Raw genomic sequence first — 23,289 nt, forward strand, 5'->3', positions numbered from 1 at the left:
TTCGAGGCTTCTCCTCTTTAGAACATGTAAGGCACATCCTTTCATCTGACCTAGAAACCTGAAAGAAAGCACATTCTTAAATCTACAACATGGAAGTAGCCATGCAACTGTGGATTTGAACATCACAAATATGGAGCGTCCGCCATCTAGAACCTGAAAAACACCCAATGCCTTTCACCTGGAGCCTAAAAGGCACAAAGCAGCCATAAATATTGGTACTGAAAGGCTTTTGGTAGCCATGCATTTAAAACTAGAAAGCCACTGTACAGCCATATATCTGAACCTGCAAGATACGGCAGTGAGTTGAACTTCTGGCAGGAATATGAACTGTGAATTACATCAGGCGCCCAAAAGACAAAGTTCAGCAAAGAAACCCTGTATTTGAAACCTTATTCACAGTGAAGGCGTGTATCTGGAACATAAAGGTACAGCCATTCTTCTGGAACCTGAAAACCAATGCTCTATTTCACCCGCACTCCCAATTCTAGTGTAGTACTTGTGCGATTTGCCAGCTGTCATGCAGTGTCACCGTGCACGGAATGAAGAATGAATGGGAGCCCTGAGTGGTCAAAAGTGGCCTTGGATGGGGCGCCACATGCCCAGAATATCCATGGCAAATATGTACTTTTCGCTAAGGGCCCAGCTGGCTGACGACTTTGGGCAAACACAAATTAAAAAGTCAATAGACGCTAATGTGTTCTGAAGAGGGTCACCATCTTGCAACCTTTGAGCCTCGCGCTTGTGAAGAAAGATTGGAAAATCATGAAGTGGAAAAAAATCTTAATTGCCGGCAGAGCCAATGAGCTGGGAAAAATCAAATATGGAATCATGGCACTTACGTCGGTGGTGGGTTGCACTTCCGAAAGGTTTGAACAAGCCCTTCTGGCCACTGAACTAACCTCCAGTGTTGCATGGAATCGTGGAGCAGGTCTGAACCTGACAAGGAAGTTTGTACAACCCTCTGCGCATCACAGGGCAGAGCTAATCTGGAAACTTTTATTGAGGCAATCCTTTAACTTAGGTATTCGTACCGCAAGGCCCTCATTCCATAGAGTTTCGCAGGTCACAGGAAATGTGTTTGCTAAGCTGCCTGTTTGTATGTCCCCTTGGAGCTTCACGAGTGTAGACCTTCAGTGTTTGGTTTGTGCATTTTTCCTGGTTGGGGAGGTGGGAGAGCTAGTTGATCGAGGCGTAGTTATTTGACCATCCATTGCCTGAACGAGTTTAAGTAACACGGTTTGGAGGAGGAAGGAATTCCCCAAGATTTGGCGTGGGAGGGAATTCATCATGGTGGTGCTGAGCAAGGTGGGCGGATGTGACCTGTTGGGTAAACCTGTGTCTATGTGTAATCTTTCATGATGTGTCTCTGGTGGGCTTGGCAAGAGGGTCCAGGTCTCTAGTTCTCAATGGCTGTAAATGCATCGTTTTGTTGTAGTAAATGAGTCCCAATTTGGTTCATTGGTTCAGTTTTTAGGTCTGTAGGGGTACGCTGGAGACCATGCAATGCAACAATGCCTGTTGCAATTCCACCTGCTTCAAATTGGAAGCTCCAGACACTCTTATAGCTATTCTTGAGGTGTCATTCATGAGCAATGTGGCATATAATCTGTCTTCTTGCATTAGGGAATAATTTAAATTCTGAATGTTGGGATCCCCATAATTATTGAAGATAATACAATTTAGGTACAGTGGGACACTTTTTTTCTCTACCAAGGTCCTTAACACTTGTCTGAAAAAGACTGAGTTGGATACTGCTGTCACTGACCCCTCGCCCCTTCCCTTGCCCAGTCCCTACTCGTGCGACTAAACCCTATACTCCAAAAAACAGTTGACTCAGCCCTACTGCTTGTGCTAATTATCAATTTATAAGTCACTTCACAAGTGTCAACATTAATATGTCACATAATGCACAGACTCCATCTTCATTACTGAAAATCACTTTCTTTATTGATAGCCGGATAAAATCACACTTCACACTCTTTAGGTATAGGTGCTAAGTTCTGCTGCCTTACGGAGTCCTAGGTAACACCATTGTGGAAAGAAGGACATTTTTCTGGTCATCCAGCAGCAAGTTCAGTGGTCGATCCAGTTGATAGATGAGTGGTTGAGCAAAGTGTTTGAATGTGGGAGGTTGAGTTGTTGGAAAAGTACAAAGCAAAAGTCTTTACAATTAAGCTGGACGGCAGAGCTTAGTGCTGTTGATTTGTACTCCCTTTTTCTGTCTTATGTTCTGAATTTCTTTCCTTTTGTCAGTAACAGATCCCTGATTGGACCCGCAATGACTGATGAAAATGTAACATGTTCGTATCCAGACAAGTATGAAGCCATTCTCTTCCCAATCATCTACGGTGTCGTCTTCATTGTTGGCCTCTGTGGAAATCTGACAGCTGTGGGAATCATAGCCCTACACATCCGGCGCAAGAATGTTCTTGGTGTATACCTGGCGAACCTTTGCATCTCAGACCTCATATACATCTGCACCCTCCCCATCTGGATTGTCTACACGGCCAAAGAGGACTGGCAGTTTGGTGCACTCACATGCAAGATTGTGGGCTTCTTCTTCAACGCCAACCTCTACAGCACCATTGCCTTCCTCAGCTGCATTGCCATGGACCGCTTCCTGGGTACGGTTTTCCCCATCCATTCTAAAACGATGCGGAACATGAAGGCCGCCATGATAGTTTGCAGCATTGTTTGGGTCATCATCCTAGGTACGCATTCTGTATTTCTCAGCAGGGATGACCTCTTCAATGCAACTCAAGAAATTGAACTTTGCTACGAGAAGTACCCCATGGACAATTGGATGGCCCATCTTAACTACTTCCGTATTTTTGTGGTTTTCCTGATTCCTCTTGTGCTCCTTGTGTTCTCCTACTGCTCCATCATATGGGCCATCCATCACAGTCCGAGCCTGGAGAGGAGGCAGAAGCGGAAAATCACCAGCCTCCTGTTGGCACTGATAGGCATTTTTGTGGTTTGCTACCTTCCTTACCACGTGGTGCTCTTCATCCGCTCGTACGCCAGCGATGTGAGCATCAACACTTGCCAGTTAGAGTCGAAAATCCGTCCTGCCTACCGCATCACTTTCGCCCTAACCAGCCTCACCAGTGCTCTCGATCCCTTCATCAACATCTTCGTGAGCGACAGTGTAAAGCAGGACATTTTGGAACAGCTGAGGGGCACATGGCGCTGGCTGAGACTGAAGGGCCAGCAGGATAAGGAGGGACGGCCATACTTAAAAACTGTCTGTGAGCCCAATAAACCGCCAAAGAACGTTGACCAAGGCCTTCTCAAGATCAGCCAGGGCAAATCCCAGACTAAGCTATGAATGTTCAATAGCTCACGTAAAAACAAGTAACTCTTGCATCATCGTCTTACGATTATAGTGTTTTACTGAAGTGGCTTCCGCTAATCATTTAAAAGACATATAGCTTTGGAACTCAAAGAAACTGTATCAAATGCGATGAACTCCTCTAAGATAATCCTTTGGCCAGGACACAGAAAAGGGCATGTGACCAAGATCACAGTGTTCCTAGAAGGATCAAAACTGCCTCGGGAAGTGAAATAAAATGCAAGAATTGTTCCATGAACACATTTAAGTGTAAAAATGAAGTGTACAAATAAAGACCTCATCTGTGCTGAAGAAGTGCTGCTGGTGACGTCGACCACAGAAAGGTTTAGGCCGACCCTGGGCAAATTGCCCACTCACATCATTTCTGATGTTTGGGAAGACCCACCTTATGTTGGTCAGACAAGAACTGCTGCTTGGTCTCCCTGTTCTAGCTTGCGAATTAAGTGCACTAAACTGTGTAACGTATGTGCTATTTACACATTACGGGGGCAAGCTGTACATAAATGTATATACTACATGTGCATAAATATTAGGTGCTATTGTTTGAAGACGTTGCATTTCCAGCCTGTTTCTATACAGAAACCAGACAATTTTACAATAGTGTTTGTTGATTTGGCAGTTAAGCACATCGATAAACCAGCACAGAATTCTTTGATTTTTAATTCTGTTTTAAATTGGTTTTATTTGAGTTTTAAGATTTTATGCATGATTGAAATACAATGAAGTTTTGAGAAATAATTGCGACTTGGCCAGGGTCTGGAGGTTGTAGGTAAAGTTGCAACATTGGGCTGAGCGTTTAAAATGTTTACAATGTACAGTGAATCTTGAGTAGTAAACCGAGAGTTCACCCATTTACTTCTGGGATTGCAAAGGTGGCATGAGAGTTGGATGGTTGTGGTGTTGGCACATAGCCTGCGTAACATCTCATCCAGAAGTTGCGGACCTGCTAAGTTTCAACATAGCATATGTAGCGAGTTGTGTACTTATAGCCAACATCACTATTCATGCTAGTACTTCTGTTTCACTTCTGCCAGTTTTGCCATCCCACAATGCATGGTTATATGGGGGGGGGAAGGACTGTCTGAAAGTGTTGCCTGTGATGTGGAGGTACTTGGCAGTGACATTTGGGATTTGAAGAGTGGGTGGTACCAGAATACTAAACGTATTTTCCAGAACTCTCAGACATCGACTAACGTTTGATGGTTTTCTTATTTAAGACTTCCTTTCTCGTCCCCACAAATGAAAAAAAGGTTGACTTGCCCAAAAATGTAATACAAAATTGAACCACCATCTTAAAAAATGCATATTGGTAAATTTGGGAATGGCTGATTCTCCAGATCCCCATGATAATTTTGGCGAATTTGAGTTTTCCAGGTCTTGCCAGAGTAGTTTATCGATCTTTTGGGGGTTTTCTCATTACATTCTGGTAACTTTAGTATTGAGTTTATCATTATAAGTGCAGTTAGACACACACTGGAATAAAAGGAAAACCAAAACTAGATAACGTGGCACTCCAAATTTGATGTTTTATTGTTCTTTATTTCACCTGCATCTGCAAAAAGCATCCTTCATACAATCCAAAATCTTTTCTTCTTCCCAATAGTTCTCATTTCTAAGTTTAAGGTTTTCTTGAGTTTGTGACTGTCCACTTATCCTTTAAATCCCAGGGGCTTTGCAATGTCCTATATTATTGATTCCTGTGGTCACATTTTAGATTCTTTACTATTGCAACCATTCATACATGTTTTTTCATGCATCTTCTTTTTAAATAAGTTCTTCCATTTTGTAATTTTTATTTTAGCAGGTCACTGTCTTTTTTTATCACCTGCAGGCCTTCAGACTCCTTTTCCCACTTGAGTTATTGCCAGTCAAAGTATAAAAATAAGAAAACCCTCTGAAGTGGAGATGGAGGTCTCTGAAAATGTACAATAGGAGACAGTCGAATTACCGCAGTAGCATTATATTTGTTGTCTTAAAGCCATTGGCACATAAGCTGCACACCTTTTCTAATATATATATTTAAACACCCTTTGTTTTGTATTAAAAATCACAGTTTGCTTCTAGCTGAATTTTAAGTGATATTTGCACAATTGAACACTTTTTTGGGAGGGTGGTAAAGGGTACTTGTTTCCCTCTTTAAAAGTTGTTTTTTCTTATTTTATCTTTGCATATTTCGATGATGTGTAATTGTGTGTATCCCGCTGAGAGGGGACTATCATTGTTCAAAAGTATTAACTTATTATTTTGTATTAATGGTATTTTTGTTTTCACACACACCTTTGACTGTATTCCATTGTATTGTGTACAGAGAATTCCTGTAATTTCAAGGGTTCAAAAAGAGAGGCAGGGAAACGTTCTTTGGTTATTCCATGTGGGGGATAGCATTTTGATAGTTGATTCTTTAAAAAAATGAATTTGACTGGCACCTACTGATTCAACAGACCTAATTTTATTTAGCTAAGAAATATCTCGAGACTCAATTTAGCAAGATGTGGGTGTGTTCCCTTCGTTTGGCTCTTAACCACATGCATTCTGGGAGTGGTAGTCCAGCCAGGCTTGTTTATGAATGACCAGGTTTGACAATTTTAAAGATGCGCTGTGAGATGAATGTGAAAACCGGTGAAGTGCCTCCATATGGCCCCTGAGATAGGGCTATGGCTCAGAAGAATAAGAGGCGGGAAAGGAAAATGGGATAACTTCTGTGGTAGCTCCAATTACTGGCCAAGTTAAACTTGGAAATGTATGCTGCGTCCTGTGCGTTTCACTTGCCAATAGTTTACATTCGTCTCTCTAAAGCTTCAGGGCTTAAAATGTATGTCACTCCCTGCACGAACATCCCTGCCTGCAATATACAACTCCTCCCAACCCTCTCTCCACTAAAGAGCATCGCCTTTAACGCCCCCATCTGCAGTACTCTTTTCTCCGACTCTCTCACCTCCAGTGTATGTCACCAACCAAAGACCCCTTCCTCACACCCAAACTCCCCACTCCTTCAGGTTCCCTCGACATATTTGTTTCCCAATTCACCTCCCCCCACCCCCATAACTAAATGCACGGCCCGCCAACATCACGCGAGAATCGCATCCCATTTACGTCACCAAATATCGACCATTCTTTAGTCAACCTAAGTGATCTGTACAGCAACACACCTAAGAGGTGACCACCTCAACTTGCTCATTAAAATGTACACCCCTACTAATAATCAAAACACCCTCCAATCCATTCAAATGTTTATTTCCAAATACGAATTTAAATTGGAAACATTTTGTTCTATTGCAAGAACAGACGTCCAGAGAAAAATACTTTTTAGGGTGGAGGGTGGGGGGGGGGTGCTTAATCAAACATGTGGATTTTAGTGCCTGCACGACTTTACTTTGGATGCGTGTGTCTTCAGCGCCCTCTTGTGGCCTGAGGCAGGGTGCTTGCCTATCTACGTTTGCCTCATAATTTTTCTTACGCTAAGGCCCCGCCCCCAGCCATGATTTTTGGGCGTGGGTCCGTTGAAACTTCCTAGAAATGTTACCTTAATGTAATTTTAACTTAATCTCCCATCTGTTTCTGTCTTGTGAAACAATGCTGACATTTGTAGTCCGAAGATCCAATATAGATCCAGTTTACATGGCTTACATAATGTGTAGAATTCAGTATTTTAAGTAGCCTTTTGGTATTTCAATAGACAGAACTGGCCAAAACGGGCCATGCGCGAGCAAGATTATTCGTTCCAGGCTTTTGTTTTACATTTCTGGTACATGTAGTACGGCTTTCCCATTAGATACCAGGACTACAAGTACCACAATGCATAGCAACAAAAAAACCTGCACTGAATGATATGCGCACGCGTGCCACGGAGAAAATCCGAGAGCGCATGCACACATGGGTGCACGTAGCAGGTCTATACATGAATCTGCATTCGTGGTTCACAGACTCTAAACGTCTTGAATTAACTCTGGAAAAAAGCGACGACAGGGTTAAAGAACTGCTGAGGGGAGGCGCACAGGAGTGACCAGGAAATGGCGAGCTAACCTGTCTTGGTGGAGTTCTTTGTGTGTCGCACACGGTGCCTGTCCTGGTATTGTCCCTCATTTTCTTGTACTTACTTCGAATACAAATGTACCACCTTTGCTCAGGGTGTATACGAAGGCAACTGTGGCTATTCGTTTAATTACTCCGTTGAGTCTTGAGTGTAACAAAAACCTCCCTGCCAAAAGAAGAGCTCGAGATAAGAAGCATTCTGGTCAGGCAAAAAGTGACCTGGAGTGAAACAGTTTAAACATTTTTTATTATCTGTGTCAATGTGACTACAGGTGTCTGCGCCAGGGCCTGGCCAGTGATTTATGCCGTCGTTAGAGAAATTATATTTGTTGGCATTATTTTGCCCTACGTTCTCTATCCTGGCATTGTAGCAATATTTGTGGCTTGCCAGGACCAACTTGTGCCCCTCCTTGTGTGTGTGGTACCGCAGTAGGTGACCAGGCGTCCCTGATTTGCCGGGGCAGTCCCTGTTTTCAACAGCGGATGCGGCAAATTTGGGTTACGTCCCGGTTTTAGAGAGGGACATCTCAAAACAGTGAGAGCCACTGTTTAGGTGTTCCAAATCAGTGCTAAATAGTAGTTGTTACTAGTAAGCAATTTAATTAATCGGTATGATGCTGGTTTTGAAAATTACCTTTTTTTTTGTAATTAATTAGTGCTTTTTCGGTGTGTTTGTGTTGTTGAGGGTTGTCCTTCTTTGCCTCTTCCTTGATGTACAATTCTAGTCCTTCCTCTGTGTTTGTGAAATGTCCCGGTTTTTCAGTCCCATGATGTGGTCACCCTTTGTGCTAGGCATCCTCGACCAAAAGCTTCCTATTGGTTCTGGTTGGGTTTATTGCAGAGGTGGGCGGGGAGTCGTGGGTGTGGTCGGCCCGCAGGAGCAGGGTTGATGCAGCCCTACAGGTTAGTAAACATGGATGTGATGTTTGGTGCCTCAACAATTTATCTTAAGGGGACCAGGTGCGTACCCATTCATATTAGTGCAACAGGAGCAGTGGCACCGGGTCTGTCGATACTGGAGACAGGGCACTACACCACAGTTATGGTTGCATTTTACAACTGAACCAGGGCACCCTTGCTACGCCCCAACCCCAGCACTGAAAGGATCGTTAAGCAGCTCACTAGAATGTAAGCGGATACCTATAGGTTACACATGCATCTCTGCAGTTGGTTCCTCAACCCATTGAGCTGTCTTCCTTAGAACAGAAAGTGTGAGCTCAGTTGCAGGTTATATTCTGGGATAGCAACCTGCTGAATAAACTGACAAGTCGATCATACCTTAAGCTGTGTAGCAAGCACATTACCCCTAGGACCCCAAGTCATCGTTCTATTCATGACATATGGAGATATGCCATCTCCCAGACAAAAGAAGAGAACACAAAGAATACTGGTCCCCCCCCCCCCTACCTCACCCCCTCCCGCAGGGAGTACATAAACAGTACTTACCCAGCATTCGTTCTGTTCTTTTTTCTGTCTGCAGATAGAATGGGATGAGGTTGCTGGGCTGCTCCTGCTGGGCACGAGCGGCAGTGTTTTGTGGGAACGTTTGCCTGAGCCTTCATACGGTGGCTGTGGGTCTGCCGGGCTTGACAGGAGATACAGAGATGAAGAAGTCTGACCCTTGGTGGCTGGAGTGGTTCCGGGTCTCCTACGAGCTTCCTGACGGCCGGGCCCGTTTGGAAGACGTATGATGGCTGGCGAATGGTACGGAGGAGCTGAGGGCGAAGGGGGTGCTCCTGTTGTGCCTGGCTTCCTGTTTGTCAGTATGCTGGGTCCAGGCGCGCCTGGTCGGTCCTGGAGGCCGTTTCTCTTTTTGTTGGGGGAGATATAGAGTGTATATGCAGGCCCAGCGGTGAGTACCACATAGCGTTTTTTTCTATCCAGAACTGTTGCTGGTGCTTGGTGTGGTACTGTTCTGCTGCCTGCCTGTGGCGATCATGGGGAAGCATGCCAGAAAGAGGAAGCATGTTGGTGAGTCTTCCTCTTCTTTGTCCAGTTCCTCCTTATTTACCCCTTCCCTCCTGGGTCTAAGCTCTGCAAGGAGTGTGGGGACCCTAGGTTGAAGAGTTTGATCAGAGAGACCCTCTTGGAAAATGGACTCCTCTAAGCCTAAGGGGATGGTGCCGGTTCCTTCTTTGTCTAGGTCCAAGGAGGAGGGGGCAAGGTCCTGAAGAGTTTAAGGGGGAAGTATATTTCCAAAGACATGCTGCCTGGTTTAATCAGGCATGTGAAGACTAATATGGGTTTCCCGGATGGGGAGGTGCCTTCTACTTCTTCTGGGGGCTTGCTGCCGCAATTCCAGAGTACGGCGCTGTTGGATGTCCCCGTACATCAGTACATTTCTAAGGTCCTCAAGAGGGAGTGGAGGGACCTGGACAAGAGTATGTTGCCCCACTTACTGTCTAAGTTATACCCCTTGCAGGATATGCCAAAAGACCTGCCTGATGCCTTTCCCTTTGACATCTTTGTGGCCAGCTTGGTGGGGCGGACTTCCTTGGTGAAGGATGCGGTCATCAATGATGGGGTGGATAAGAAGGTGGATGCCTCCCCTTCATAAGGTGTATTCCAGGTCCAGTTTGACTCATCGTGCTGCAATCTATGGTACCTATGTGGCACAGTCATTACTGACAAATCTCAAGGCTCTGTTCCGGCTCTTGGTTGATGCCTCTGACTGCTCTGGTCTTCTGGAGCAGATTAAACGCTAAGTGAAATATCTTTCTGATGTTTCTTTTGATGTGGTCCCGGCATCAGCCCTTTCCGAGGGGGCTTGTGTGGTGGCCTGCAAGAATATCTTTCTTAAGGTGTGGAGAACGAATTATGTCCAAAAGGCGTGGCTCTCCATCTGCCTTTTCAGGGGACTTTGTTGTTCATGGTGGAATTGGAAAACAAGCTGCATTGGTTATTCAAGGAGAAGAAACATTCTTCTTCCCGCATAGGCGCTGCTGGTGTAAAACTGTCCTTTAAGCCAAAGTCCTCCTTTTCACTCCTCTTCCAGGAAGCAGTTTCCCAGGTCTCAAGGACAAATTCTTCTGGGGCGGGGTAGGGATAGAAAGGCCAAGCCCCCCCCCCCCCCCTGAAGTCTCGTTCCTGACTGTATGGTGGACCAGGACTTTGTTGTCGGCGGTCACCTCCAGCAATTCCTCTGGACTTGGGAGCTGTCTGCTTCCAACACCTGGGTGTAGGACATTGTGAGGCAGGGATACCAGATAGAGTTTGGGACGGTCCCTTCGGATTCGGTGGTCCTTCTGACTCCTTGGCCTTCCAGTATAGGAAAACAGGTGGCCTAGTCTCTGGGGATTTGTTCTCTGCTACAGGAGGGATCAGTTTGGGGGCCTCCCCCTCACCCCCTCTCCTTGGAGGTTGAAAGGGGTTTCTACTCCATCATCTTTTTGGTGGCAAAACTATGTGTGGCTTCCGTCTGGTTTTGGATTTGAAGGCTCTGAACTAATATGCGTTACGTCTCCCCTTCATGATGGAGACACTTCAGAGGATTATAACATTGGTGCTGAAGGGCCATCTGATGTGCAACTAGGACTTGCAGGATGCATACTATTATGTGCCCTTTCATCCCCTTTTCTAGAGGTTTCTGAGGTTCTGCTTCAAGGGGGTTCATTACCAGATTCTGGTTCTTCCATTTGGCCTGCGGTCAGCCCCTGGCCTCCCTTCATCTCCCCGGAATCCAATTATACCCCTATCTGGACGATTGGCTTCTTCATGCTCCGTCGGAGAAGCAGCTTTGGGGGCATCTGGAGGTGGTATGTGCAGCTCTCAAAGGGCATGGGTTTCTCCTGCATTAAGTGAAGTTTCAGTTGGTGCCTTCTCAGGATCTGACGTTCATTGGAGCTTGATTTCACCCCAATCGCTACAGGGTTCTCTGAGTACTCCCGGATTCGAGTGCTTCAATACTTGGCCCAGGAGGTGATGGGTAAATCTGTCTGGCGGTCCTCCTGTGGTTACGGATGATGCACTACATGGTGGCAACAGTGTTTTTGGTACCTTGGGCTCGGTTTCACCTCCGCACAATATGGATATTTCTGCTGTTGGTGTGGGATCCTCGTTCCAGCAACTTCGATCTTGTGTAGGGTGACCAGGCGTCCCGTATTTGCCCGGAAGGTCCCATTTTTTCACCTGCTGTCCCGGCAGATTTCAGGAAATTTAGCACCTGTCCCGGTTTTTAGAGAGGGGCGACTGAAAACGGTGGGAGGTGCGTTTTTATGTTTTACAAAGCAGGGATAGGTAGCAGTTGTTTCAAGAAAGCAATTTAATTAACAGGAAGGCTTCTGGGTTTAAAAGTTGCATTTTATGTATGTTCTAACTGCCTCTTCAGTAATTCTCTGCTGAGGATCGCTGTTATTCTGTGCACTCGCTTGCAGTGAAACTGCAGTCCTTCTATTTTTGTGAAATGTCCCGGTTTTTTGGCTTTAAAATTCTGGTCACCCTAATCTTGTGGTTCCATTGTCCCTGGAAGTGTGCCAGCAGCAGGAGTGGTGAACTGTCCTGGACAATCTGGAGCAGGGGATGCCTTTGCAGCCGGACCCCTCGTTGGTGTTAACAACGGATGCCAGGGCTTTTGGTTGTAGGGCGAATCTGGGGAACTGTTCGTCGCAGTAAATGAATCAAAAAAGAGGACCCCTGAATAGTGAATGCACAGGCAGACAAACCAGGGAAGTAAATGCATATACCAAGAGAACAAAAACAGGCTGCCAGTAAATGATTTTTTTGGCTGAGTAGAGTATCTTGTCATACTTAAAGGATGCTAACTGCATCATCTATGGAGTCTAAAAGTATATTGATATATCTCTCCATGATAAATGTTTTTTAATTAAACATAAAAGAAACAATCAATGCCTACATCAAAAAAAGTTTTTATATATCAAAAATAGTTTATTTATTGAAAGTATCATCATTTAAAAATGCATGTATCTAAACATCTCAAAGTGCAAGACTTAACAATAAAAAAGAACCCGAAGGACACAGAGGACGATACACCCAAAAATGTAAGCCCCAAAGTACTCTCCCTGCTGCTACCCGGAATAAAGAGCCCATACACCTCTCAACAGACCATCATTCAACAAATGCTCTCAAACATACCAACCGCCAACAAGACGAGAAGACCAAATCCAAACATTTACAACAAGGCATGCTTATAAACAAACAAATAAAACATACAAACAAGCAGAGAAATATCCAAAAAATGAATTGCTTTGCATACATATAATTGTCAAATAATTTTTTCAAAACAAATAATTGTTAAACATTTTAAGCATTCTTATGATCGAGTCTTGTTAACTGGAAATGCGCTGACAATCGTCTCGGTGAAGACCAACAGATATGATTACACTTTCCTCAGGCGCTAAATTGATAAAACATAAGTAAGAAAGAGAAGAGGTGGGGGGGGGGCAGTCTCTCAATGTGGAATCTGGTTCCTGGAGTACCTCTGGCCGGTGAAGGCAAGAGCTCCATTGATTGTTTCAGAAAAGGGAGTATTCAGAAACACTAGAACCGATCACTGCACCAGCATATGTCCTAGATAAGGCAGCAGACCACACACTCCAATCAAGTTGCATGGAAAATAAGAACCACTAAAGGCGACCACACTGTTCCAAGCGAGGCCCATAAATCTAGGCTCTTCTAAGTATATACTGGAGGGCAATGGAGTAGATAACCATATGCCGGTATGTTCCAAAGTGGAGCAAAGGAGTGCTCCTACAATGATCGATTGTGGCGGCCGCCACAGTCAAATTAGGGACTGCTGTTTATGGACCGCAGCGTAAATACGAGAAAAGGATATCCCAGCATGCAGTGGGGGGAATCGGGCCCGCTGGTCTCTGAGGGAAGGGTGGCCTTTCCCCAACAGGGGGGAGCTGATGGCTATTTCCCGGGCTCTTATGAGGTTTCAGGACATGCTGGAGGGCCACAACCTGGTGGTACATTCCGACAACATGGTCACTGTGGTGTATTTGAACAATCGGGGGGCGGGGGACATTCCAGTTCCCTCATTGCTGTGGCTCCTTCAATCCCTGCGAGCTGTGCATATCCGGGGGGTTGACAGATGTCCTAAGCCAGTTCTTCCCTTCCTCTCATGAGCTGTCTTTCATCATGGAGTTTTTTCAGCAGGTTTCCAGGTTTGGGGCACCTTTCCTGGATGTTTTTACTACATGGCACAATGCTCCGGTACCTCAGTTTCATTGTTGGGTTCCTCCGGGAGGGGCCTGGGGGTGGATGCTGACGGTACCTTGGCCCGACCGCCTGTTGTATGCCTTTCCTTCAATTGCTCGGGCTCCCCATTTTCTGACTCGTCTGAGGAGCGAGTCAAGGTTGGAGATTGTGGTGGTGCCCTTTTGGCCATGTTGTCGTGGTTACCCAGTCTCAGGCTGGTGGCTGTTCAGGGGCGGTGGATGGTTCTGTGCTTCCCCTCTCCTCTATGGTCTGTCCCATCTCTGACTCTCTCGAGACTCCATCTCTCGTTCTTGAAATTCAGAGGAGTGGTTGCAGAGCAGGGGGATGTCTCGACACCTAGTGGTTACTATCCATCATAATTTTTGGTGCTGGTGTGGTTCCCTCCAGCTGTCTCAGTTGGACTATTCTTTGACAGATTTGTTAGTTTTTGTGGGAGGGGTTTGAGAAGTGTCTGCTGGTGGCTACCTTGCATGCACAGTCGGCAACCGTTAAGGCTTTTCGGGCCCTGTGGGGTAATACGGCTGATGTGGTTGATCTGGTGGTTCGCTTACTGTGCAGTTTCTCTCTTGCCCGTCCTGTGGTGAAGCCACGGTTTCCCTTACAGGATTTACTGTTGGTGTTGAAGGCTCTGGTATCTGCCCCTTTCTAGCCATTAGAGTTGATTGGTACTAAGTTTGTCACCTTTGAGGTAATTTTCTTGGTGGCGGTCACTTCCGCTAGGCAGATTGGTGAGCTGTGTGCTCTGATGGCCAGTGAACCCTACTGTCGTTTTCTGAGGATGGGGTGGTTTTGAGGTTGGATGCCTCTTTTGTGCCTAAGGCAGCGTCTCATTTCCATAAGTCCCATGAGCTCGTTCTTCCGGCTCGGACAGCGGTTCCTAGCTCTTCCAGAGATTTGGATTTGTCTCTGTCGGACATGAAGAGGGCACTGCTGGTCTATCTGGAGCGCACACTGTCTTTTTATAAATCTGAAGCGTTGTTTGTTTCTTTTTGGTCAATCAATCACAACAATTGTAAAGCGCACCACTCACCCGTGAGGGTTTCAAGGCACTGGGAGGGGGCGTGGATGCTGCTACTGCTCGAATAGCCAGGTCTTGAGGAGTTTTCAGAAGGTTAGCAGGTCTGGGTTTGCCGATAGGAGGATGGGGAGGGTGTTCCAGGTATTGGCGGCAAGGTGGGAGAACGATCTGCCACCGGAGGTCCTGCTTCGGATGCAGGGGACTGTAGCGAGGGTGAGGTCGGTGGAGCGGAGCTGGTGGTTGAGGGTGTAGAAGCTGAGCCGTCTGTTGAGTTATGCTGGTCCGGTGTGGTGGAGTGCCTTGTGTGCTTGGGTGAGGAGCTTGAAGGTGAACCTCTTGTCGATGGGGAGCCAGTGCAGGTCTCTCGTGGGGTGTGATGTAGCTGCGGCGAGGGATGTCGAGGATCAGGCATGCAGAGGCGTTTTGAATGCGTGGAAGCCGTTTTTCAGGAATTTGGCCGAGGCTCCTGCGTAGAAGGCGTTTCCGTAGTCCAACCTGCTGCTGACGAGGGCCTGCGTGACCGTTCTTGTTTTGGTCAGGATCCACCTGTAGATCTTGCGGAGCATGCAGAGGGGGTTGAATTAGGAGAATGAGACCGCGTTTACCTGCTTTGTCATGGAGAGAGTAGAGTCTAGGATGAACCCCAGGTTGGGTGTGTGGTCGGTGGGTGTTGAAACAGTTCCCAGTGCGGTCGGCCACCAGAAGTCTTCCCAGGCCGAGGGGGTGGAGCCGAGGATGAGGACTTCCGTCTTGTCTGAGTTTAGCTTCAGTCGGCTGTTCTTCATCCACTCTGCGACATCTTTCCTTCCTTCGTGGAGGTTGGTTTTGGAGGTGAGGGCGTCTTTGGTGAGGGAGAGGATCAGTCTGGTGTCGGCGTAGGAGATGATGTTGAGGTCATGCAGTCGGCGACGTGGGCAAGCGGTGCCATGTAGATGTTGAACAATGTTGGGCTGAGGGATGAGCCCTGGGGTACGCTGCAGATGATCGCAGTGGCTTTGGACCGTAAAGAGGGGAGGCGGACGCTCTGGGTTCGGCCGTAGAGGAAGGAGGTGGTCCGGTCCAGAGCCTTGTCTTGGATCCCAGCATTGTGGAGGCGTATACGTAGGGTGCGGTGGCAGACCGTGTTGAAGGCGGCTTACAGGTCCAGGAGGATGAGGGCTGCTGTTTCTCCGTTGTCCAGCAGGGCCCTGATGTCATTCGTGGTGGCGATGAGGGCAGTTTCGGTGCTGTGGTTGCTGCGGAACCCGGAATGGGATGGGTCCAGGATGCTGTTCTCCTCGAGGTAGCGGGTCTGTTGTCTGCTGAGGGTCTTCTCAATGACCTTCGCCGGAAACTTGAGAAGGGAGATGGGCCGGAAGTTCTTGGTGTCAGCCTTCGGTTTTTTGAGCAAGGCGTTGATCTCCGTGTGCTTCCAGCTCTCTGACAAGGTTGCTGTCTCGAAGGAGATGTTGGCTTTCTGGAGATAGGGTGCGATGGTGGTGCTGGCTTTGTTGAGGATGTTGTGTGGGCATGGGTCTGATGGAGATCCGGAGTGGGTGGTGTTCATGATTTTGATGGTATCTTCGTTGTTTATGTTGGTCCAGGAGAGCAGGGGGTCGGTGCGGATGGTGGCCTTTGGGACGGAGGTTTCAGTGGTTGTCGGAGCGGTCGTGACGTTGAAGCTGATGTGGATGTCTGCGATCTTGCGATGGAAGAAGGTGGCAAGGGAGTGGCACAGGTCTTGCGATGGTGGGATGTCGTCGGTGTTGGAGAGTTCCTTCACGATGTTGAAGAGCTCTTTGCTGTTGTGTGCGTTGTTGTCTAGGTGGTCTTTGAAGGAGGCCCTTTTGGCAGATCTGATGAGGTGGTGGTGTTTGCGGGTGGCATTCTTGTGGGCTGTGTAGCTGTCCGGTGTTTGTTCACAGTGCCATTTCTTCTCTAGCTTTCGGCAGGTTTGCTTGGAGGCCGGAGGTCTTCAGTGAACCAGCTGGCTTTCTTACTGGTGTGACTGTGGAGGCTTTCTTGATCGGGACGAGGGTGTTGGTGCTGTCGTCGATCCATTGTCTGAGGTTGTGGGCGGCGGTGTCGGGGTAAGTGGGGTCAGCGGGTGGTCTCCTGGCGAGGGTGGTGGTTAGCTGGTCTTCGGTGACTCTTCTCCAGCAGCCGCGGGGGATCTATTGGGTGCGGTGATGTGTGGTGGGCATCCGGAAGGTGAAGTGGATGCAGCGATGGTCTGTCCAGTGGAGTTCGGTGGTGTGGTTGAATGAGAAGTGGGGGCTTGTGGAGAAGATGGGGTCAAGCGTGTGGCCGGCGAGGTGGGTGGGCGTTGTGACGAGTTGTTTGAGTTCAAGGTTGGCGAGGTTGGCGAGGTTGTCAATCAGGGTGGTGGAATTGCGGTCATTGTTGCTCTCGAGATGGAAATTCAGGTCCCCGAGAAGGATGTAGTCTGTGGAGGCGAGTGCGTGTGTACTGACTAAGTCGGCGATGGAATCTCCGATCAGTGGTCGGGGTCCGGGGGGGTCTGTAGATGAGGGTTCCTCTGAGGTTGGTGTTGGGATTGGTGTGGATCTGGAAGTGCTGGTGTTCGGCGGTGCTGAAGGTGTTGTCTGTGTTGGTCGAGACTCTGAGAGTGTTCCTGTGGACAATGGCGATTCCTCCTCCTACTCCATTGGTGCGGTCGCTGCGGGTGATCTTGTAGCCGTCCGGGATGGCTATCCGATGTCGGGTACAGAGGAGGGGTTCAGCCAGATCTCTGTCAGGAAGGTGAAGTCTGGGGAGGTCGAGTTGAGTAGGTCCCAGAGTTCAACGGCGTGTTTGCGGGCGGATTTTGAGAAGGATGTATCCGAGATGGCTGCATCCTGTCCTGGTCGGCGGGTTTGCAGCACGGAGACTGGTGAAGCTGCAGCTCTGTCAGGAGAAGGGCCTTTTGGTGCGCTTCGGGCCAGCCTGGAAGCCGTTGTGCGCTCGTCCGGTGTCCTCTGCTAAAGGACAGAAGCCCTCTTTTCTGTTCATCAGTCACTGGCTGAAGCGGTTGATTGAGCTGGCTTATTCCCTGACTGGTGCTCCCCCTCCAGCAGGGGTTCAGAGGCTTTCTATGAGGGTGGTGGCGGCCTCCTGGGCGGAATTGCAAGGAGTGTCCATTGCTAATGTTTGTCTAGCTGCTACGTGGGCTTCCTCCAATACCTTTTTCGCTATTAGTCTCCAGAATGTTTTGGGGGAGGATGCCAATTTTGGGTTGGGGTATTATAGTCTCCAGAATGTTTTGGGGGAGGATGCCAATTTTGGGTTGGGGGTATTGCAGGCTGAGTGCTCCCAACTGTGTGTGTGTTTCTTCTTTTTTTGTACCTTCCTTGAATAAAGTCAATTGGGTGCTGCTTTAGGTGTGGTGTTCTCAGTGTGTTATTTTGGATTCAGAAGGCCGGTGGCAGAGCCTTTCTCCACATCCCTAAACATATGTCACGTTTTCAGATGTATTTGCTTGCTAGTCTCTTTACCGAGATGCTTGTCCTTAGAACGTGAGCATTTCTGATTTCTGTGGCTTAGGTTCTTCAGCTAAAAATCAATCGAATGTATTTGCTTCTTATTCGGTTGCTTTTTTCCTCCTCTTGTGTTTGCCCATTCCCTCAAGCAAAGCTTATTTTCCATCATTATGAGTAAATGACTTGTACCTTTCAACTGCTTACATCCTGGGAGCTTTGCTTCAGGGTTGGGTACAAACTGCTTTAGCGGATTCATCAGTTCATGTTTTTAAAACATCATAATAAAAATGCATGTATAGATCTATACTTAGAGGGACTTCGGTCAGCTGTCTTCATCATTTGACCAGTTCAAATGTAATTTTCGTTTTGCTGACTAATACTACAGCCTTCAGAAGGGGGCTGTGAGTCAACCTATGTCAGATATTGGCTTTCTTCACTGTCGGTGATGACATTTTATCCTGCAATTGTGCACATGTACCTAGAAAGTAGTCCACAATAGTTCTAGGGCTGGTAGGCTAATTTCTGCTATAATTTCTGCCTTCGTATATATTTTTTCAGATGTCAACTTGCTTTTTATACGCTTGCCCCCTTTTACTCAGCGGCTTTCATTACTTACATGCTGCAAAGCAGTTTGTGTTTCTTCAGTACAGAGTTTACTGTAGTATAACCTCCAGCCAGGTCTTCATAAAGGCAGGTCCAGGGGAGGCATAGTCTGTATTTGCTTATTTTATCCAACAGTGGGTAAACTGGTTGTTCATGGTGTGAGCTGCATGGCTTATGCGTGAGCTGAAGAAATTTGTGAGGTGCAAAGTCTGGGGCTGAGTTGCTATTTCCTTCATTGTGAGCTTCTAGAACCTTCGGATATATATCATGCACGGTTTCTGTTAGAGTTAATTAAACTGCCATTATTCTGATATGTACATATACATTGAGGTCACTGGATACAGTGACTTGGCAAGCATGACACAGGCCTTCAATCTAAGCATGAATGCCACCCACTCTCTAAACCACATTTAGGGAGAAGGGAAGTCATGATGTTGGTTCAATGGGCCCAGCACCACTGCAACTGCTGCACCAATGATAGTCAAGCCCCTCCGTATGTGGCTACTGTCCACTTTGTGTGGCGCATAAGAATTAATCTGCTACTGATGCCGGGGTAGTCGATTCTCCACCTGGGGGGGGGGGGGGGGATGGTATTCTGGGTGAGGTGGTTGGCCCACTGTCAAACTGTCTGATTGCTGGGTGCTGTCGTTCTGATACTGTTCTTCAGGATTTAGGGCTAATTATTCCAATCCTTGCAACCCACTCGCTATCAGTATGGTATCCCTTACGTGTCACATTCCTCACCACTTCCATGCCACTCTGCTTTTCATTTAATCCTTCCCATTCACCGCATTTTCTTTCAGTCTCCATTCCTAGTAACTGCCTTAAATACGGCGCATTCCTGCCCTTACCCAGTGCAGCACAGCAAGTTGACCTGCTGTGCTGCACCGCACCACTATTTCATAAATTTGCCCCCTAGTCTTCTTCAGGTTGGCTCCAGACTTCAAGTGTAAAATGAGGCTCTGAGGGTGGGGAAAGAAAGAGTGAGCCAGATAACCATAAGTAGTGTTAGGTGACACCTCAAGATGTCGAATGTTTGCAAAGGTCTTAGCTAGTCGCAATCACTTCCGTCTGCATTCTAGTCCATCATTTTTCACCTATTAATCCACTTAAGCGACCAGCCATATAAAAATCAGTCTTGGCCCTACCTCAAAATGAACAGTGAAACCTCATTTGAGGCCTGTACATAACGTGATCAGGAGCCATGTTTCTTGTCCTTTCCTTGCCAATGTTTTCTAATCTGATGCCTTAGTCCAATTGGGTCAGCTAAACTTAATCGAGGCCACAGCTTCTTGAAAACAGATACATATGTCATGAATGAAATGGAACTGGTGATACCGTTCAAGATTATGTTTGAAAACACAGGGCAAAAGTCCACTAGCCAAATGTAAATGTCACTAGAATGTCCAAGATGGCTTATTTGCACCACATTACTCCTTACCTCTAATGTTTGTTCACCTTTATTTGTTTCAATTAGCATATAGCGTCACCTTTTTCAAATGGTAAATTGCTCTAAATACAGCAATTTAAAAATTGGGCCATGTGTCGTTGTTTGGGAGCCGTGAAAAGAAAGAATGTACATTTATGTGAGTCAAAAGTGTGGTTTTACTTCAGCTACTTAATCCTTAATTTATAGTGAATTATGGAAAATAAATGATTGATACAACTACTGCTACTTTTTGGTTAGAGCTCATGATACAAAAGCAATCACTTCAGTATTTTAAAAAAAGCTTGTTTTGTAAGTACTGACCTAGACCAGTTCAGGATTTTTAGGTCTCCCCTAAACAATGTATGTGCTGTATCTGCAAAACCTTTTGTTTCTAGCAGTGGGCAAAGAGTCCGCCCACTGCTTACCGTGATTTGGCTTCATTGTCACTCTAATTTGCTTGCTTTTTATTGGTCAGGTGTCTTAGGCTTCTTTCCTTTTCATGGGTTTGTCCTCTGGAGCATGGACGCATTGCTTATGTCCTTATACTACTCCTGTTTTTAGGCACAACTTTCTTCTTCGTATTTAAGCACTCTACCAGAGTAAGTCTTTTTCAGCGGGCTCACTTGAGTACACTCACCCCCTGTATACCCCGTATTCCTCCTGCCCTCACTTGTTTGTGCTGTTTGCAACTGCGCTCACTTGTCCATGTTGATTGCCTGCACCCCCTCTGTCCTTCCCTCTCCTGTGTCGCTTCCTACCTCCCTCCCTTCGATTTCCGAGGAGCAATCAGTGGGAAATACAGACATAGCAGCCAAAAAATCGTCTGTAAAGGTTATGCCAAACGGAATCTCTAAATGAAGTTGATGGGTCTCGGGCATGCATGATGCTGTGGGATGCATCCAAGGCTGATATATCCTTTGACCCGACGTGTGTGCCTGTTTGCTTCCGTTCTCTCTCAAGCAACAACGTTTCCGGTTTTAAGTATCGTGAAACATAACCTGGCTTGGAATCCTTAATTGAACGCCATCAAAAGGACAAGCTTATGAATCCCTAAGGGTATGAATTTACATACTGAACTGCACTACTGAAAGTTGACAGTGCAATCTGTGTTTTTTAACCCCTTCGAAGCTAATGACGAGCTGGGCTCGTCATGGCGCTTACCTGCCGTGCGCGGATGACAAGGCCAGCTCGTCATGAAATAAAGTAAAACAGCAATTCCCAGCACAGGACGGGAAAACGCCTAGCAGCCATGTGGTTAATATAAGGGTCATCCACACTGCACTAAATTCTTCGTCCTGATGATGGTCTTTGGATAAAACCACATCAGACCGAAACGTCGACACACCAGTCCATGTCTACATTCGACATCTGACTTACTGGTTATTCCAACAAGGAGTCATTTCTTCATCTAGTATACAGACTGAATTGTTAATCTTGTGTATTTATGGAATGATTTTGTCGCTTCCTTATACCTAAGATTTATCTACGATTAATTTGATTATGTACCCTTGTAAGATATGAATTTGATTTGAAGATACAAATAATAAGTTTCTTTGAAATATAATCCCTGTGTTGCTTCTCATCATTCTTCTTTTTTCTGAATTTCATTTGGTGAACAGAATTAATATTTGTGAATTGTTTGATCTCCTCATGGCTAGTGTGGTAGCTATTTAAGGTTATTTCAACGATTCCAAATTGTGCCAATAACTACAACAGCCACTGATTATTGCAGTTACGAGTTCTAGTAGTAATATAGACTCTATTACGCTGATAATTTATAATTTCAAAATAAAACCCTTGCCGGTATCTATCATAACATATATTGCTTGCTCGAGCCCTCAAGGGTATATTGGGTCATCCACCCCCTCTAACCAGATATATCCTGAGAGCAGTGGTTGAAGTGGGCGGGATCTTACGGGCATGACTTGTCCATACATTTTTTAATTTAAAGAAAAGAGTTCCTCTACTATTAGTGAAAAGGCAACCGCCCCTGGACAGTTAATTCCGACAGTTGAAATGCTTCACCAGAAGTGTATGGCAGGGAGGCTCCTGTGCTTGGAAACCCATGCAGTTGCAGACAGCTAAACAAGCCTTCTTTCCAGGGTGTCTGCATGCCTGAAAGAAATGTAAATGTGTGCAACTGGTTAATATGCAAACATAGTAGGAACTTGGAAGCCAGTATTGGCTTTAATTGATGGAATCACTCAAAGTTTCCTGATGACAACGATGTATTCTTTTTGAGTGGTATTTCAAGAGAGTTACCAGCTTAACTGTGAAGTGTGTGCTTTTAAAGGACAGTTATAATAAAAGAAAATTTCACTATGTAAGATCTGGTTATTACTAACATCTATATTTTGGAAGTACTTTTTTTCTTAAACTTCTTTGCACATTTTTTAGCAACCTATCTTATACTGTGTAATGCAAATTTAAAATAATGACTTGCATATTCACAGTGCTTTCTGTCACATACTGCCACCCTGGAGCACTAAACATACACAAGAACCTGTTCTCCACTGTACCAACCCGATTCAATTCTGTGGGTCTTGTTACATACTCTGCAACGCATTTCATGATATAATATAGTGCATTTCCCACTGATTAACATGCATTTATTTTTCATTTAAGCTGTGCCTTATTTTATAATTAGATACTTGAAGGAGAAAGGTTGAAAAAAGTTACAGAATATTGGTTTTTTAGCCACGCCTTTGGCCCAGCCACCATGTTCATTCATCCAGCCATTGTTGTGTGCAGCATCACAGTTCCCATACTTTTTTTAATGCACTTTGACCGCTGACCAAGCGGCACCTCTGAAGGTGGACTCGACATATCTTGAAGTTGTGATGGCCTCAGCCCCTTCCCCCAACAGGGGGAAGAATGCACCACTCCTCTGACTCATTTAACCACCCAGCCACACGTCCCAGGGGCTATTAAGTTCATGTATGATTCCAGTTACATCCTAGTTATTGATTCTGGGATTGCCCTCTTTGTCCCACACCAGAATCAACCGAAAGTCTGATACACAAAGGCTGTGGGCAGAGCCGACCCTAAGTTGAATTGACTGGGACAGAGCCCTGGGCTGAAATAAAATGTAATGTATGTTGTGGGGGCAGGGGGTCATTGCGGTGTGATGGCAGAAGGTGTGAGGAAGATAGGAGGAAGGCAGGGGGTTGATTGGGTGCTAACAATTATGCAGAGGTACATTTAGGGCTGATTACAA

At 46.2% G+C, this 23,289-nt stretch overlaps 2 protein-coding genes across 6 annotated transcripts in view; both read left to right on the plus strand.

Annotated features, from left to right (window-relative positions):
* LOC147691953 (G protein-coupled receptor 4-like) overlaps positions 1-6,597 on the plus strand; it is a 128,742-nt gene extending 122,145 nt beyond the window's left edge. For 2 of the 3 annotated variants that reach the window (XM_086938239.1, XM_086938237.1), the window contains exon 2: positions 2,254-6,597. In XM_086938239.1, the coding sequence (XP_086794365.1) occupies positions 2,279-3,328 (1,050 nt within the window). In that variant the 5' untranslated portion in view covers positions 2,254-2,278 and the 3' untranslated portion in view covers positions 3,329-6,597. The remainder of the gene's footprint in view (positions 1-2,253) is intronic. The other variant, XM_086938240.1, reaches the window with a different exon arrangement.
* The window catches only part of LOC147691952 (G protein-coupled receptor 4-like), a 216,481-nt gene that overhangs the window by 122,152 nt on the left and 71,040 nt on the right, over positions 1-23,289 (plus strand). The window contains exon 1 of one of the 3 annotated variants that reach the window (XM_086938236.1): positions 7,309-7,421. The exons of the other annotated variants lie outside the window; for them this stretch is intronic. The gene's annotated coding sequence lies outside the window, so the exon portion shown is untranslated. Of the gene's footprint in view, positions 1-7,308; positions 7,422-23,289 lie in introns of those variants that run through there. 3 annotated transcript variants of the gene reach the window in all.

The sequence above is a fragment of the Lissotriton vulgaris genome, chromosome 9 (assembly GCF_964263255.1).
Source record: "Lissotriton vulgaris chromosome 9, aLisVul1.2, whole genome shotgun sequence".
Classification (NCBI taxonomy): Eukaryota; Metazoa; Chordata; class Amphibia; order Caudata; family Salamandridae; genus Lissotriton; species Lissotriton vulgaris.